The sequence below is a fragment of the Crocuta crocuta genome, unplaced genomic scaffold (assembly GCF_008692635.1).
Source record: "Crocuta crocuta isolate KB4526 unplaced genomic scaffold, BGI_CrCroc_1.0 scaffold112, whole genome shotgun sequence".
Taxonomy (NCBI): domain Eukaryota; kingdom Metazoa; phylum Chordata; class Mammalia; order Carnivora; family Hyaenidae; genus Crocuta; species Crocuta crocuta.
Window position 1 is genome coordinate 131654 of NW_027528818.1, and position 18416 is coordinate 150069.

The 18416-nt window shown below is 37.2% G+C and overlaps 1 protein-coding gene across 8 annotated transcripts in view; it reads left to right on the forward strand.

Annotated features, from left to right (window-relative positions):
• SLC10A7 (solute carrier family 10 member 7) overlaps window positions 1-18416 on the forward strand; it is a 259094-nt gene that overhangs the window by 29500 nt on the left and 211178 nt on the right. The window contains exon 5 of one of the 8 annotated variants that reach the window (XM_077755905.1): window positions 8099-8987. The exons of 6 other annotated variants lie outside the window; for them this stretch is intronic. In XM_077755905.1, the coding sequence (XP_077612031.1) occupies window positions 8099-8170 (72 nt within the window). In that variant the 3' untranslated portion in view covers window positions 8171-8987. Of the gene's footprint in view, window positions 1-1479; window positions 2055-8098; window positions 8988-18416 lie in introns of those variants that run through there. One more of the 8 variants, XM_077755907.1, reaches the window with a different exon arrangement.

Sequence of the window (18416 nt, forward strand, 5' to 3'; positions counted from 1 at the left end):
GTAATTTGGTTTATTGGAATTAATTACATTTTAACTATCAAACTCTCTTTCTCGGGAGATACTCTGGGTTTATTAGTGATCTTGAGGAAACACTAGTTTAAACAACACACAACTTATTTGTTAGCTAATCTAATTTGATTAATATTTGTATTTGTTGTCTTATTATAGAGAATTTGATTATTTTTACCTTTATTTCCAGATTGTGGGTATGTACCTTTTTTAGGTTCTATGACTTACTGTGCATCGACTACATTCCACTTACTTATGTATTTGTGTATATTTATAAAGCTGTTACTACTGAAAATAGGAGACTTGCTCCCAATAATTTGTTAAACCCTGGAGTTCCAAAAACATCAATAAATTGGATCTGAAAAGACTTAGTGTCTTCCCTTGGCCTTATCCCTAACCAGCTCTGTGATCTTGGGTATTCTCTTTTTTAGCTTTTTAATTGATTGTATATCAATTAATGGACAAGTCTATATGTTATGCTGTGCTCACTACAAGTGTAGCTACTATCTGTCATCATACAACTTTATTACGATACCACTGACTATATTCCTTATGCTGTGCCTTTCAACCCTGTGGCTTATTCATTCCATAAGTGGAAGCCTGAATCTCCCATTTCCCTTCCCCCATTTTTTCCATTCTATCACCTTCCCTTCTGTTATTATCTACAGTTATTATCTACATTTATGCTAAGAGGACCAATATAAGTGAAAGGAGGTCATCTGTTATTTTAAGCTGTTTGCTTGTTGGTGAAATATGATTAACTTTATTGCATTAATTGTAGATCTTAATGCTTTCTCAGGTTAACTTTCCTTATGAGATTATATGCTTCCTCAAAGAGGATGGTATTATACATGTATCTTTCATATGGAAATATTCAGGATCTATCAGATTAAAGGAATCAAGCTTAATTGTTACTGCATTGCTACAAACTTTGAAAATGATCCTTTTAAACTTTACTTGCATTATGAAGATATCAGATCGTGTCTCCTAAGCACCTAATGAGAACATTCTGCTTAGTGCAATAAGATTTGCAAGCAGATTATTCATGACCAAGAACACTTGGGTCCAAACTAATGGTCTGAATATATTGAGTGGGACTGAGCTGCATTCTAAGATATTGGACTTGCAGGGCCCTCTAAATGAGTGATTTTCAATTAAAAAAAATTGCAACCCACAGATAGAAACTGAAAAGTTTCTAAAGTATAGTTACTCTATGTATACTTCACTTTATCTTCTCCTTTCCCCTCTCCCCACTTCCCTCCACCTTCCTCCTTTCCTTCCCTTCCTCTTCCTTTCCCCTCTTCTGTTTTGGAAAGAAAATGCCAATCAGCATTCACTAAATTGATTTTGTGAACTACAGTTTGAAAAATACTATCCTAAATTGTAGTGGAAAGCTGCCATCCATATTTCCTCTTGAGTCAGCTCTTCTGATCCTCTGGACAGACTTATTGGCCTTTGATTTATTCACAGGGGGACTCCTGGCCGCCTGTTATTTGCAGATGGCTCCTTTGGTGTTGGCCTTCAGACTGTCCCTGATCAGTTCTTCTGCTGTTTGTGGTCAGTTGAGCCGTCTGCTCCTGTAGTACACACCTCTTCATCCGCCTGTCTACCAGATGAAGTCCTGCTCGTCAGTCAAGGCCTAAGTCAAATACTGCTTCCCTTTGCAGAAGGGAAGCCTTTGCAGCTGCCCAGTCAGAATTAATTTTTCCTGCCTTCCCTGGTACTTCTTTTGGGTCTCTGTCATGACATTCACTGTTTATCAGATTGTTTTGCTTGTATTTGGCTCGCCAACCAATTTTTGAGGTTTATTGTCAAGAACTGTTCTTCTTGGATCCCTTTAATGCTGTACCAGGGTATTTGTAATAACAATGGCAAAGGAGCATTTGGGTAAGCTAGAGAATGACTCTAGTTTCATCACAGTCATACAACGGTCTCAACAAAGTTGTTCAGAGCAATGATGAAGTCACTTCCATGAAAGTAATTTCCATACATTTGTGTTCTCAATCTCTCCTTCAAGGAGCTTTTCATAAACTTACTGTGCCAGAATAAAGTGGGATAGATTTGAACAATATTCTGTCTAGATTAGTCCTACTTTCTCATTAATGCAAATACATTTTAAATTTTGTTGAGAGAGCTTATTGTGGGAAGTTTTCAGTTGATGCCCCATAGTGCTTCTTATTTAATGATCCTTCAGATATTGACTCAGACAGTGGGATTACAAAGTTCCAGTCTAATTACAATTATAGTAAGTTCACACTGCTTTGAAAATGGTACACTTTCTCAAATAGGCAGACCATGATAGTTTAATTCTGAAAAACAGTCTGAGAAATGAACTGTATGAGGTCAAGCGTATTTATATACTTATACATACTAATGTTTTTTAAGTGCAAAATGAGTTAACCTATGAAAAACGCTCTTTGATTTTTTATGGCTCTCATTTTCAGAGACAACAGGGACTGATATGCCTTAACTCTCACCGAAGTTTACATGAAGTCCTTATCAAAATAAGCTGTCATAAATACTCATTACATTTGTGATATGCAGTTGCTGGTGTGCATTTATTGTTTTTGTTCCTCCAAAGTGTGATATTTCCAGTTCCTCAGTTTTAACTACCAACTATTCTGTTGGGTTGTTTGCATACTTGCTGTTAAAGGTGGGGCACATAGTCACATTTTCATATGAAAAATGAGAGCCGGCATTAAAATTAAAAAAAGATCCACTGATGCTCAAGTAGTCTATAAAGAGACATGAATTCTGTTGGTTTGATATCATCATCTTTTTGTAAATAACCAAAGATGGAGGAATTATGTAGTTCTCTTTAAAAAGTTTCCATTTTCAAATTGTGTTTGAAATACTTTTTAAAAAAATTTTTTTATTTGGGAGAGAGAGAACATACACACATGTGCGTGAGTGTGAGTGAGAGTGAGCGAGCGGCAGAGGGATAGACAGAGAATGAATCTTAAAAAGGCTCCATGCTCAGTGTGGAGCCCAACACGGGGTTTGATCTCATGACCCTGGGATCATGATCTGAGCCCAAATCAAGAGTTGGGCACTCAACTGGCTGAGCCACCCAGGCACACCTGAAATACTTCTGAGAGTAAAAGAGGAGCCTACTTTTAAAAAAACGTTTATTTATTTATTTTTGAGAGAGTATGAATGGAGGAGGGGCAGAGAGAGAGGGAGAGAGAGGACCTGAGGCAGGCTCTGCACTGTAAGCGGAGAGCCCAATGCTGGGCTAGAACTCATGAACCACGAGATCATGACCTGAGCCGATGTCAGATGCTTAACTCACTGAGCCACCCACATGCCCAAAAAAGAGCCTACTTTAAGAAACAGTCTGCCTATGGTTGATGAAGTTTTAGAACTTCGGGCCCAATTCATTATAAATTGATTATCAATAGAGAAAGAGCCTTTTACTGGTTGGAAGGAGCCCAACTTCAGGTTTTTTACACAGTCTTTTAGGGATGTGAAGAAATAGTAGCATTTTTCTGCACTTTCCTTGTTTCTGACCTGGAAAGATAAAAAGAGCCCAGCAGGATGATGGAATGACCCAACACTGTAACCATGCACGGTCCAGGGAGCGCTGTTAACTTTTGTGGGCAATTTCTGTGTTCTAAATGGAGTTGGCTAGCTGCTGACCCACACAGTAAGAGACAACTGCAATCACAGTAGGCTCTTGTCGTCGAAATAATAATAGCAGGGCTTTTATAGCATATGGTATATGTCAGTCCTTGTCCTCAGCGCTTTACATGCATTAATTCCTTTAGTCCTGTTAACAGTCTTTTGAGTTAGGCACTATTATTATTCCCATCTTATGGATGAGGAAACTGACACAAAAAGAGATACAGAAGCTTGTCCAGCGTTACGTAGCACAGAAGAAGAGCTGTGATTGTAAACCAGGTGCTCTGCTTTCTGTGACTGTGTTCCTATCTTTCCCTTTTCTGTCAGTCCTTCAGTTAACACTGGAGCTAGGACAGATGGCGTTCACAGCCCTCCTTCTCTACATGGCTTAGTGTCTGTGCTACCTCGGTGAGAAAAATAAAGGTTGACTTATAAGTAGACCCAGAAGCTAGTAGCTGGAGAAAAAATGATCCCTGTGAAGATGTGTAGGCATTGATGTTTCCACCTGACTGCAGGTCTCTCTTCAGAGCGCTTTCCCATCCCTCTGCCGGGCCCTGCGGTACGCACCCCGCCCAGGCACGTGCAGCACAGCAAAGGCCTGTGTGTCTCACCGAGGCTTCCATTCGATGGCAGGCAGTGTAGATTTCTTATTCACAGTTGTATCCTCTGTGTCTAGTGCAGCACCTGGCAAATGTCAGGGGCATAGTAAATATATTTGAAGTGGTTAATATTTTTGAGGAATGTGTTTAAATCTAGCCCTATCCAGGTCATGATTTAAATATGTCCTATTAAGGCAATAATTCTTGTTTTACTTCATCTCATATTAAGTAAACTTGTGTAAATATCATATAGTTTTATAGAAAAATCAAGGTACGTAATTGGCTATGTCTTGCAATATTTTTAAAAAAAATTTTTAATGTTTACTTATTTTTGAGAGACAGAGACAGGGCATGAGCAGGGGAGGGGCAGAGAAAGAGAGACAGACATAGAATCTGAAGCAGGCTCCAGGCTCTGGGCTGTCAGCTCAGAGCCCAACGCGGAGCTCAAGCCCGCAAACCATGAGATCATGACCTGAGCCGAAGTTGGACGCTCAACCGACTGAGCCACCCGGGTGCCCCAACAATATGTTCACTTTTCTCAATTATTCACAACTACTCTGAGTCATCTAAACATCAGCAGCCACAGCCACTTAGATGCTGGCAGCCTCCAAAATGGTGGGCGTGATGTCTAGAAGGAAATAAAAGACCTACTGCTTGGAAAGAAATAGAAGACTTCTATGAGGTTGATCTTATATTTTCAGATCCATTCAGAGATGAAAAACATATACAGACATTTTAGTAGCTGAATGGACATTGAGTCTGTTTTTTTCCCCTTATTTTGGATGGTCTTAAACTGTCTAGTCAAATAAATATCTCATGTGGGAAAAGTGATTTTGACATTAGAAGACATTCATAGGTACTCAATAAATGTTTTTGTTCGGCACAAATGATGTGGTAAAAAAAATTCTTTTGCTTAAAATAAACAGTGATTTTTTTTTTCCTCTGTGGAGGTTTCAGAATTAAAATATATGTAAGAATACTTCTTTAGGTCATTTTCTATTATGATAAATATATTTAAATTATTTTGCATATTTTTTACATACTCTTACATGTATTTTCTCTTTTGAATTTCCTAACAATTGTATGAAGTAGATAAGACCAGTTTTATATTACCGTGATTTTTGTAGTTGGTCAAATTAGGATTTATAGGTGAGGTCCCTTGACTAAAGTCACACAGCTGGAAAGTATGGGCTCCTTCTCCAGGCCACCTCCTTCCCCTTATACAATATCTCAGAGCACTGAACTAACATTTTGAGGAACAGGGAGGTAGAGTACAAAGAGAATCCAGCGGCAGTCTGCCTTCCCAGAGGTTGGTAATGAAACAGGGGAAATAGGCAGGAGCATACACAACAGGTGAGTGTTGCATGAGCAAGTGGCGTCAGTAGGGAGGGGGCTCGAGAGGTCCCTAGAGCTTGAGCCAGGCCCACAAATTCTGGTTGGAAAGATGGTCCTTGGAAGGGAGCAGCTTTCAGGTTCCCTCCTAGTGGTTAGGGAATTGTTTGAAAGCCCTTCTGAGTGAGGTGAAGATAAACTTGTTCCCAGATCCAAGCTGGAGGGGTGGCCCTCACAAATCCTGTCCCAGAGGTCTGGATGGCTCAGCATCCTTAGTTACCTGCTTGTGGGAGGAGGACCACAGGCTGGCGGAGGATGCAGTCACATCGTGACTGACAATTTCACCGCAAATGTTGCTTCCTTATAGTGACCTGGTGGCAGAATTAATCACTTTGCTGTGCCCCCTGGATACAGAATCTGAATGGAAAAACCAGAAACCACACTGATGGTGTGGGTGGGTCTGTGGTACAGGTAGGCCAAACCTGTACACGTCATGGCAGCTGTAGAGTTAAAAGAAAAGCTCACCAGTGCCGTAGTCACAGAGAGAACCTTCAAATACATCTCGGCAGTTTCCATTACCTACTGGTTGAGAAGGTGATAGCAAATCTGAGGTTTCTTTCTATGCCTCAAACAGGAGAGGGCTTTTGAATTTGTTTTGGTACCAAAGATCCAAGCTTTACCACCAGGAAGCCAATCCCCCGCAGGAACACACAGCCACCAATATTCTAGCTACTATATTAAACTATAAGACACAATGTAGATGGTTTTTCTTTAAATGTTATTTAAATAAAGATAGCAAATTAACTTCAATGTTAAGAACCCTATTAGTACATATCTCTTTCCTCCCTAAATCCGTACTGTTGATTAGCTTGAATAAAATATTTCCTGGCAGTAGATACATGTTATTTAGTGTTAACTGGGGGAAATGATTAATTTAACATATGTGAACATGCTTTGCAAATTACAAAACATTACAGTTACTTTGTTATTAGGTTACTGCTATTAGATGATGCTATTAGATGACTGGCTTTTAAAAAAACTGTTGATTAGAAAGTCTAATTGATATAGTTAATTGAGTTAGGTATTGAATTGTCTTATTGTATGTTGTGTTACCACTTTGGGTGTTAGGAGTTAAGTGTGATTATTGTCCACCTTGGTTTAGAAAATCATAGTTTTATTATGATACCTGAAAAAACATTTATAGTGTTTTCTCTCTTCCTTGCCTAAATTATTTCACTTGTTTCTTTTTGCCTCAAAAGGCTGGGAAAAGAGACAAGAGAGTAATATGATAGTCTACCTGATTTTTTTTAAAAGCTTCTTCACTTTTCTCTTTGTATTTTTAAAATCTATGTCTTTATCTTTTGAACTTTCCCCTTTCTCGTTCCTGCCCTTTACCTGTTTATCTTTCATCATGGTCTCTCCCTCTTTTTTTCTGGTGAATTGTAGTTCCTCCACTAAGTCTTAAGCAAGTTGGACTCTGTGGTAGGTTTCTGCATGATCCTCTGGCACCTTTGGTCTTGTCACTGTCTTCAGTGTCATCTCTTAATGTGTGGCCTCTTTCTAGGGCCATTATTGTATTTCAGCCCAGAGAGGGACATCTCTGGTTTCCAAATCCTGAACCTGGCCTTCCAAGGACAGAGGCATGCACATCCCTGGCACAACCTCTTCCAGAAGCTGTCGGGGTTCATCCATCTGCTGGCAGTCGTAGCCTCTGAAGGTCCTCTAGGACAGCAGATTACCTTCCACACTGGCTCTGTGTACAGCAGGTGTTTGCAGGGTCCATGGGACTCCATGGGGCATTCTGCCCACAGCACCAAGATGTTCGGAAGCTTCCTGTGGGATGTGTGACTAATGTGTGGCTCTGTTTCACTGTGACCACAAGACCCATCCCAAAGCCTGCTGCTGTCATGTACCCTCAGGCCTTCCTTCAAGGCAGCTACCTACTCTTTAAAGTACTGCTTCCAAAGCCTTCTCAAAATGAATCACTGCAGCTTTATTTGGAAATTGCGGAAGTCAAGGAGATAGATGGCCACCTGAGAGGACCTTGAGCTATAACTATAACTCTCTAAAAATCTCCAGTCAGAGTCAAATCATATAATCTCTTTAAACTCCGTCTTGTATGATTCTGTAGAAATAATTCTCCATTTGGTTTCGGTGTTAGGGTCTTAGAGGAAATTGGTTTGGTTTTCCTGATTTTTANTTTGGAGAATCAGCCCAATTCATTTATTTCGTAAGTGCTCAATTCATACTAAAGAAATTAAAGGAAATTCACAGTGTTGCAAGGAAATGAACTGATTTCCTGTATCTGTCTGTTTAATTGGGTATATTTTCTCAGATTGACCCAATTTAAAATTTCTTATTTTGGTGATTTTTTTTAAACAGCTCCCATTCTTTTGTATAAATTATACTAATTAGATAACAATAATAATGATTTTTTTCTCTTAAAAAAACCCTATTGATTAAGTGACTCTGCTGGTTAATATATGTATCATATACCTCTAGTTGCTTTCTAATATCTATTCTCCCTTCTTCTTTAGAGCAGGACCTCTAAGCTGGGCACAGTGCCATTCAGCTCAACACTGTGTTTACTAGACTTTGTGGTGTTCTGATGGCCATGTCACTAAATTCCGGCCAGTGAAATGTAAATGGAAGTATTGCACGTCACATCCAAGATGTCTCCTTAAAAGTTGGTGGTGCAGCCTTCGTTTTCTTTCCTCCCTCTGTTCACTGGAATGTTGGCCTGATGGCTACAGCTTGAGGAGCAGTCTTAGATTGGGAGACAAGCTGCTAATGAGAGTGGAGCAGCAAGAATAGGATTCTGGGTCCTTTTGACCATGGGGCTGCCATACCTGGGATTGCCTACCTCCAGGCTTCTTTCACAAGTATACCTCTCTGTATAAGCGTCGTTATTTGGAGTAGTTTTTTGTATGCAACTAAACATGATCACAATTAATGTAAAATATATGAGTATAATTTTCAAATAATGGGATATAATAAAGTACACTTAATACTGGAACTATACTGACTATATTTAAAAATAGTGTGATATTTAGAAACCACTTGAAGGGCTAATTTCTGGGTCCAATATAACTTAATAGTGTGCAGTATTATAAAAAAGATTTCATTGGTTTTCTTGAATATTTTACCTCTTTTGATTCGTTTGGAAATGCAGATTGGTACTGAGAATTAGTTTTATTATTTAGCAGCAGTATTCTTAATGCTAAGTACAAAACTCTGGACATTTAGGGGGATTTTTGGAAATATTCTTTCTGGAATCCTTTTGGCTATATATTCTGAGACTGATTTTGTGCTTTTTTTGTTGTTGTTTCTTGAATGATGGTGATAAGAATACATACAGTTAAGTGTGATTGGCAATGCTTCTCATAAATGTTATGCATCTTTGGTCAAGGACAGATATTCAAAATAAATGAGCTCTCATTTTTCATTATCTTTGAGTTTACATATTATTTTGAATCTAATGTAATTTTTAAAATTGTGGTGAAATATATCTTACATAAAATGTACCATTTTAACTATTTTTAAGTATACAGCTCATTGACACTACATACATTTACATTGTTATGTAGTCATCACCGCCATCCATCTCCAGAAATCTTTCATCTTCCAAAATAAAACTCTAGACTCATTAAATACAAACTCCGTCTTCCTCCCTCTCCCCAGCTCATGGCAACCCCCTTTCTTGTTTTCCATATCCATGAATTTGACCCCTCAAGAAACCTCATACAGGTAGAATCCTATAGTATTGGTCTCTTTGTGACTTGCTTGTTCACTGATATATTGTCTTTCTTTACTTGGGGAATTATTTAATCATAAATGAATTATTATTGCATAAGATTGTCTTTTTTACGTTCATCATCTGAAAATTTTCATCTATAGTGCTAATTTCAGTGAATGTTAACAGAGTAGATAGTGTTATGATAAAATAGGGTATTTGAATCATTAACTTAATGTAATACAGTCCAAAGTAGAAGTCACTATGTAATTTTGCATTTTTGATATTGTAAAGACAATTGAAACATAAAACAAGGACTTTATATTAACAGATATGCCACATGAGATGAATATATTAGGTATTTATTTAGTCTGGTGAGTTTGCTGTCATCCTGTTTAAGAACATGTCATATTGTAGTGTATCATTTGATTTCATATATTATCTGAATAGAGTAGAAATAGATAAAATGTGATTTTAGGATAAAATATTAAAGTTCACAGATTAAGTGGTTATCCCACTTGGTTTCTATTCTATGTGTGTAACAAATAGTAAATCAGCCATTCTCTCTCAGAATGTGTAGATTTTTAGGATTGAACAATAATCCCTAAAAGGAATTAAAATGTTGATGTCATTTGTTGCCTTGGGGAAAATACTAATGATCTTTGTTGTTTGAAAAATAACATTTGTCCTTGACTAAACTGTTTTGTTTTTGTTTGTTTTGTTTTTTAAACTTGTATCACTTCTTGCTCCCTCTTGGTTTCCTCAGAGGCACTTTATAAAGGTATGTTTCAATAAAACCTTCCTGCTAGATTGGTAGCTAAGATTCTTTCAACAAATCCCAATTAAAAGAAGAAATATGATAGGGAGTTGGCCTAATGGGAGGTATGCAACTGTATTTGCAAATCTTAGACATCATCCCACTATTTTGGTGTAACCCTTCAGCTGACAATTAAAATCTTTGTTTTATTAGTCATCACCCAACCCTAACAGATGGGTGAAGAATTAATCTGATTTGTATTTTCCCCCACAACTTTCTCTTACACATTGTAACATTCTATGATTCACATTCAGTGAGTTCTTAAAGATAGTTGATAGGCCATACAGATATAATATTTATATACTATTAAAATTACACCAGAGTAAAACCACACAGAACAGAAGAGCTTCTAAGACCCCTATAGAAATTTGAAGACAATTTTGATACTCTCGTCCACTTGAAAAAAAAATCTGCCTAATACCATAATGTTTTTTCCCTTGCCAGGACCCTCCTTGCCTGGTGTCATTTCTTGAGCTCTCCTGGGAGGAGATTAGTCTAAAACAACAAAGTAGCCAGATGTCTGGTTCTGAGAGAGTCCCAGAGGCCAGGCTACGGTAGGCAACAGAAACCGCGTGGGGCTGAAGATCAAAGATACCTGAGAATTACTTATGGGCACATAATATGTGTCATTCCCATTATTAACAGTCTGAGAAAATTTGTTTCTCTAATTAACCCTTTTGTTGGAGTAACCTTAAATTTTAGTGAGTATATTTCTTTTTTGATATGTGTTCTTTTGTGTGGTTTTGGGGAAGTGTACATATCAAAAAAGAGAAATGAAAAGGCACCCATGTACTTGATTGAAATCTCTAAGCACTGTTATTCTCATCCAAAGTAGATATGCTATCCAGTGTGTATTCATTTATCATGAAATAAGTGGCATGGTGGTTCTAAGTTAAAATTACAAATTAATAGTAGGAGCTACGTGTTTTAATGTGTGAAGAGCTCTTCGTAAAGCCCTAGCCCTTACTTTAAAAAGTACAATTATTTCAACTTTTAACTGCTTTAGAGTGGAAATTTTTAGATCACAGCTTCCTGGTCTTAAAATGAATTCAGAATAAATCCCAGTGGTGGGCAATCTGTACCTTATTAATAGTTGACCTCTTTCTTTTCACATTGGTATTATAATGAAATGCTAATTAAACATTCTTGGTATCCTTTACCTGTTTGCTTTATAGATACAATTTTACATTGTTTAGACATAGACTAATTTGGAAAATATGAATACATTTGTTCTTTTGAGTTTGTTTTAATCCTAAAGGCTCTAAAAGCTTTTAGCTGAATTTATTCCAAGGGATGGGTAAAAATCTAATTATAACTTTTGATGTGTTAGCCTCTAGATGACAGCATCAAAGTAGAGAACAAAAGATTCCACTTGGCCTTGCCACTTGTTTTTGTTTCAGTTCAACATCATCGCGTAACAACAAAATTGTGTAAAAGCCTTATTCCTGCTTTCCTTGAGATATAATCATAAACCATTGTTACCAAGAGCCAGCTTTAGCGGTTTTAAGTGCTACAACACATTCTTTAACATCTAGTAATATAAACTTGGCATAAAAGCTGTAAAAATGTCTTTAGACCTAATTGGAGATATGTGTTAGCAATATAGTGCAGAGATTTCATATTCTTTGTGTAGTGGTCAAGGCTTCTTTTAACCCCTTGAGGAAAATGAAGCTCCTAGGAGCAGTTTGTAAGGATTAATTGATTTATCTCTTTGCTTCTAGATTTAAGTATTGAAGCAAGAATAAAATTGGCTTCTTGCACAAAGAACTGGAGAGACAACTGTATTTTTTTTTAAGAGCAGAATTTGTGTTACTTTAGTGACAAAAGGTGATCTGTGTTTTCACTCCTTACACCTGTGTTTCTCTTACTGCTCATCCCAGCGTCAACAATACCATTTATTATCACCAAGGAGACTGGTTATCCGTTTTCCTATTTTGAGTACAAATTGAGTTCAGTTATGACTGCTGTGCCATAGACATATCTAAGCTCCCGTTACCAGCTTACTTGAAACAGGTAGTATTTGGAGTAATGGAACACTTCCCAGTATCCGGTTATTATTGTCAGTTCCTTGGAGTCAGTTATATAGCAATATTTGGTCTTAGAGTCATAGTTCCAGGACGAAGGTCCAGTGGTGGAAGGAGCATTCCATTCTGTTGTGGGTCAGGGGGTGTTCTTGTTTCCTCCTCTCAAGGACTCCTCACTTCCTCCCCTTCCCTCCTCACCCCCAAGACACACATGCTTGTGTATGTATACACATTTAAAATAGGGATTTGCTAAGGAGAAGACCAAAAGGTAACTCCTTTTTTTTAAATTTTATTTTTTATATCTTTCAGAAGTTGCCAATGCCAATGTTGCTGGTCACTGACCTGTTAATGTATTCATCTTGAGTCGCTTCATTGGCTATTGGTGCTCTTTCCCCTCCCCCCTTCTCCTCTCTTCCCATTTACTTTATGGACCATTATTGTATCATCTTTGGGGACATCTGTCCCTCAACACTGTGTACAGAGAAATGTTGAATTATGCTTGAAAATATAAGCATTACTGAATTTAAGGAGGTGAAGAGTGTTAGTTTTCTAGTTCTTGCTTTTTATTTATTCACTCTACCTTCCTTACTCATAGATTTCTTTGTATATAACCTCCTCCTCTACCTGTCATATTTTGTTTCCCTGTTTTTCATCTTTTAGTTCTTAATTGTGATTCAGCAGTCTGCCGATAGCCTTCCAGGATGGCTTCTGACTTGAAATAAGAGCAAAGTTGTAAGGGGGTGCCTGGGTGGCTCAGTCGGTTAAGCATCCAACTTTGGCTCAGGTCATGATCACACGGTTTGTGGGTTCAAGCCCTGTGTTGGGCTCTGTGCTGACAGCTCAGGGCCTGGAGCCTGTTTCAGGTTCTGTTCTCCCTCTCTCTCTGTCCCTCCCCTACTCATGCTGTCTCTCTCTCAGAAATAAATAAAACATTAAAAAAATTAAAAAAAAAGAGCAAAGTTGTAAGAACAGGCAATTAAGCTCTCTTTTTAAAATTCTTTTAATAACTTAATGTGTAATGATTTAATACTTGAGTGGATATTGAGGTAATAATCTATAAACTTTTTGTGATAGAATTATGTGCTAAATAAAACTGCTTGCAATATAAATCAAGTTGGCTTTGTTAGCATGTGATGATTCAATATGCATTTTAATTTCTCTTAATTTTAAAGGCTTTGAGGTTAAGCGTATAGTCTTAAACATTTCTTTTTACCCTGAGATGGTTTGAAAGATCTTAAGAGCTACTTACTTATTTACCTTTTTCACTTGTTTCCTAAATTTCTTTACTTTTAAAGTAACATTTATCCTCACCTGAAGTTTGTAAGAAATAACCCTTGCAACATCTGTCACTATTGCAAATGGCGGTCTTTAGCTCTAAGTTGCCTGAGTCTGAGGCTGCAAAGTGATAGGATTAGATCTTAGCAGATGGGAGGGCCCTCTCCCCAGTGGCAAATGAGGGGTAGCACACTGCTCAAGAGGGCAGTTCTCAAAGCAAAGTTATGTTTGAGTACAAAAATGATCTTGAATCCTTGTGACTTCTAACTCTATGGTTAAAGGACAACATTTTAAAAAGAAGTAATAGAAAATTAAGCCTTGTCATCGATTGTATCCAATGTGAGCAGTTGACAGAAAAGAAGTGTTTTAAGTGGAGTATTTTTCCTTTTTCAAGTAAGATTTACATGATTACACATAGAATGAAACGACAGCCAGTAGATAATCAGATACCTCAGAATAATGTTTGGGAAGCTGGGTTTCCTGAAGATATGAGGCTTAGTTATTTTAGCCTGGGGATTTTGCCTGGGGAAAAAATGTATGTGCCTCAACAGCTGAAGGGCTATTCGGGAAGAAACAAAGTAAAATGGCATCTATTTTAACGTGTATTTTTGATATTTCATACTTAATCTTATCCGTGGCAGAAATGTCAAAACATACCAGCTGCAGACCATTTCTGAAGCTGTATCTATACTACCAAATTGAACTAGGTAGATAAACTCCATAAGAAACAAATAGTTTTCCATGGGGACAAAGGGTCCTTTCTTGGTAATTCTCGGAGGGTAGGGAATGCGCTAGTGGAATCAAATTGAAGATGTGGTGTATTTCAAATACAGGAACATACAGCCTAGAAAAAAACTGCTGTGGGGAGGGCTGGGGGCAGATTTAAAAACTGGTTTATCATACTTAAACGTAACTATGGATTCTTTCATGCCATTTTCTATCTCTATTTATTCCCACTTATATTTATAATAGCACATTCCTTCATTTATGTTTACATTTTTTTTTAATTTTAACCTCATTTCAAATTGAATTGCTCATGCTAGAAATGATACCACAATTCTGTCCCTCATTTCCTTCTCCTTCAAAGACTAAGTTATTCTAGCCATACGAGTTACTATTCAAGTTAAAAGTCAAATTCTTACTAATGGAATAGCTAGATTTCTATTTTATATAAATACTTTCCTTTTGTTCACCCTGGAGGAGTGGAAGCACACCCCTTGAAGGAATTAAAATGGTAAAGTCTGGGCTACCATTTATCCTGTCACTACAGGGCTGTTGTTTATTGTTTTTTAATAAAAAAATCAAGTTTCTGTATTTAATGACTTGGAAGATGCATAACATTTTGTCAAAATGTAAGAATTTATGAAAAATAAAGAGCCTCTGGAATCCCCAAAACATCAAGAAGGGGATGTGTATAATTTTGCTGTTTAACACATATATGAGCATTAATATTTATTATTGAGTTTAGTATTTTGTATTTTCTCTTCCTTCAACATATATTATAGCGTATTACTTAGAGACCATTAAATAGCTCAGGATTGAATCATAAGAAAAAAAATTTAGGTTTTTTTCTTTTCTCTTTTATTTGAATTTTCCCCATGGTTGTTTGGTAAAGAGCAAATTTGTTCATGATGAGGGCATTTACCTTGAACAAAACCCTGTCTGGTATGTATGGAGGTACACCAAAGAACTGACAGGTTGCTGAATGGTCACCGTCATCTTTTATCCTAATGCACAGACTGTTAAGACACAGGTAACAGAGGTGACATTGGCAGTGAAAACGAGTGCCATGTGCAGACATGGCTCTTGATACTTATGTTTACTTAATTATTAGAGTGCATGCAGCATATCAGGCTGGTTGGCTTAACTAATAGTATTAGTTTCCTAACATTTAAAATTCATAGAAATGTTACATAAATGCACTTTTGTTGACTGGAAGATTCATTTTTTATTAAAATAGCCATTAAAAACCCAAAATACAACATTTTGAGAAACTCATTTTTTCTAAAGAAATACTTGATCAAGTAGAAAATGTTTCCCTAGCCAAATTGGCAGCCTTGTGTCTTTAAAATTTTTTTTAATGTTTATTTACTTTTGAGGGGGGGAGGGAAGGAGTGAGAGAGGGGCAGAGAGCAAGGGAGACACAGAATTTGAAGCAGGCTCCAGGCTCTGAGCTGTCAGCACAGAGCCCAATGCAGGGCTTGAACCCGTGAACCATGAGATCGTGACCTGAGCTGAAGTCCAGTGCTCAATCAACTGAGCCACCCAGGCACCCCAACCTCATGCTTTTTTAGATAGTATTATTTGGAATACTTTAAAAAATACTTTTTCCCCCCATAAATGTCAAATTATGCCTTTTCTTTGTAACCTTTTTAAGGAGAAATTTTATCAAGGAATAAGACCACTGTATTTAATTCACTGAAGTGAATTATAATTTCAAACATCTTTTTATGATGTTTTAAAGATGATCTTGTGTGATGTAGACATATCTTTTTAGTGGAATATATACCCCTTGGCTTTTCCTTATTTGATAGGTGTTGCGGCTTGGAAAGAAAACCACACATAGGGTAAACCAAAGACTCCAGGAACTGAGCAGCAGTAAAATAAATGCAAACAGTAAAAAGCATACAAATTGGCCAACTCTTTTTTTGAAGTTTTCAATGATAACTTAAGATCCAAAAATGATTTTGCCATATCTGTTGTGATTCTCTACTCTTTCAGCAGATTGTAGAAGCCACACACTTTCCATGAGGGAATCAGTGTACACAAAGGCTTATATGCGTTGAGAACCTTAGAACATGCTTAGATTCAAATATAAAAACCCTACGTCTCACAAAGACACTGGTCTTTGTGACCCGACCTCTGTCTCCTTGAGAAATAGTGATGGCAGCCATTTAGATCTTCCCCACACCTCGAGTCCTCTGTATTGATGGGGAAAAAAAATGCTTTAGACAACCGAAGACCAAGCAGTTAGCTTTACCAACCTGAGCTTTGGTATTTAAAATTTGGTTTTCAGTCTCATTTCCTGCCTACTGCAGCGATATGGCCTTTAGATAACCAAGCTTTCAAAAGTTAAAAGACAAAAAGTCAATCCCCCTGCAAATGCAGAAACATAGATTCAAATCGTAAATAAGGAAATGCACTGAGTACATTAAACAGACATAGAAAAATGGATTCCTGTCTTTTGTAGTGAGGTAATTGGGCACCGCCGCTTGGCAGGAGCTGGGGCTATTGAGCCGGCTGTAGCTGCCACAGGTTGATAGGCAGGTGATCAGGAGGCTTCCACCAGGGTCTGCACAGGAGGCCTACCTAATATGCTGTCTGCCCTAAGGGCCTATGGGAACACAGTTGGATTATTATGTTAATGCATGAGCCTGCTGCCCTCTTCCTATCCCAGCTGGGTTCCCTGTTGTTAGGAACTGCTTTGCACTGACAGTGGAGTAATATGCTTCGTGATTGAAAGGGCAAAGGGGCTTGGAGGAAAAAAAAAAAAAAGAATAGGCCTGTACAGATATGTAAATGAGAGAAGGAAATCTGTAGGAAGATTTCACTCTATAGAGAGAAAGTTTATTAGAAAGTTCTTTTTTCTCACAGCACTCTGTAAAACCACTCATTTCTTAATTAATTTCTAGGCTTGCTTTCCTTCCCAAAACTGCCATATAGTACATGGCAGCGTTTTCCAAAACAGACACTTAGTCTGATTTGTTTTCAACCAAGATGCTCTAATACATCGGAACCCAGGTGGAGTGCTGACAGTGGCGCTTTTTTTTTTTGTACCTTCATTACTCTTTAATACTCATCCTTCACTTATTCCACTCTTTTCTACAGCAAAGTTATGTCTTAAGTTGCTGAAGGATTTACATTATGTATTGCTATCACTTTTATTTTTCTTTATTTTTGATGCAGCTTTGGAAAACTGCACAAACCTACTTTTTGGGAGTAGATAGGGGTGGAGGTGAGGAGATAGTTGGGTGGGGTAGAAGGTATTTTCTTGGGTCAATGAGTTTAGTATGAGTGGTGGTTCAAATTGCAGTAGCATTTGGTTTCCAGCTGAGCTTTTTAACGTTGACATCATAACATAGTGAAAAGAGTGTGGGCTTTTATGCCCATGGACCTGTATGAAGTCTGGCTCTGATAACTAATAGCTATCTCATTTTGGATAAATCACCTTACCTCTTATCCACCTCAGCTGTAAAATGGGTGTAATATGAATTTTAAATGAGAGGACGATGAATATAAATCATTTTGTTGATTTAAGTTTGGGTATTCTTAAATGCTTGCCATAATAATGATACTTAATTGCTGTTATAATAATTATAAATTTCAGTTATTAGACCATTATTTTAATGTATATGGTTGTATACTTTCAGTGGATTGAAGATTGTCTTTTTCTGTACATTTTTTTTTTACCAAACCTCGGCAAATGGGAATGACTTTAGCTTCAACCAGAATTTGACACAAAAACAAAATGTTAGGATATGTTCTTAAACAATTAGTTTTATAATAAACCACATTTCAAATGCCAAAACAAAATTGAACGGAAAAGAAAATCCATCTGGCTAATATTCAAGACAGCTTCTGGAAATATTTTTAGTAAATGTCTAAATTTGGGAAAGTTTTTAAGTATTCCTATATATGTAACTGTCTAACACATTTGTTTAAACTAATTAAAAATGACAGTATGTGGTTTGGAATTATTTTAAATACATCTCTTTTTTTTTTTTACTTGGCTCTATACTTGATGAGAAGATGTATGTAAAGATGATGTGTGCACAGTGCCTAGCACACTGAGGGATTGAGAAATGATGGGCATTGTGAATTAATGTCTATGCATGTTTCATATCAACAGACCAGCCTACATTAAGTAATGCTTTGCAGATTTGAAAAGAGGAACTTCAGGAACATTCTTAAGGTCAGCAAATGTAGAAAGCCAGGTCTAGTACAGGATCCATAAGCTAGTAGAATGGTTACCTTATATCTCATGAAAAGAATTCACATGATTTGAA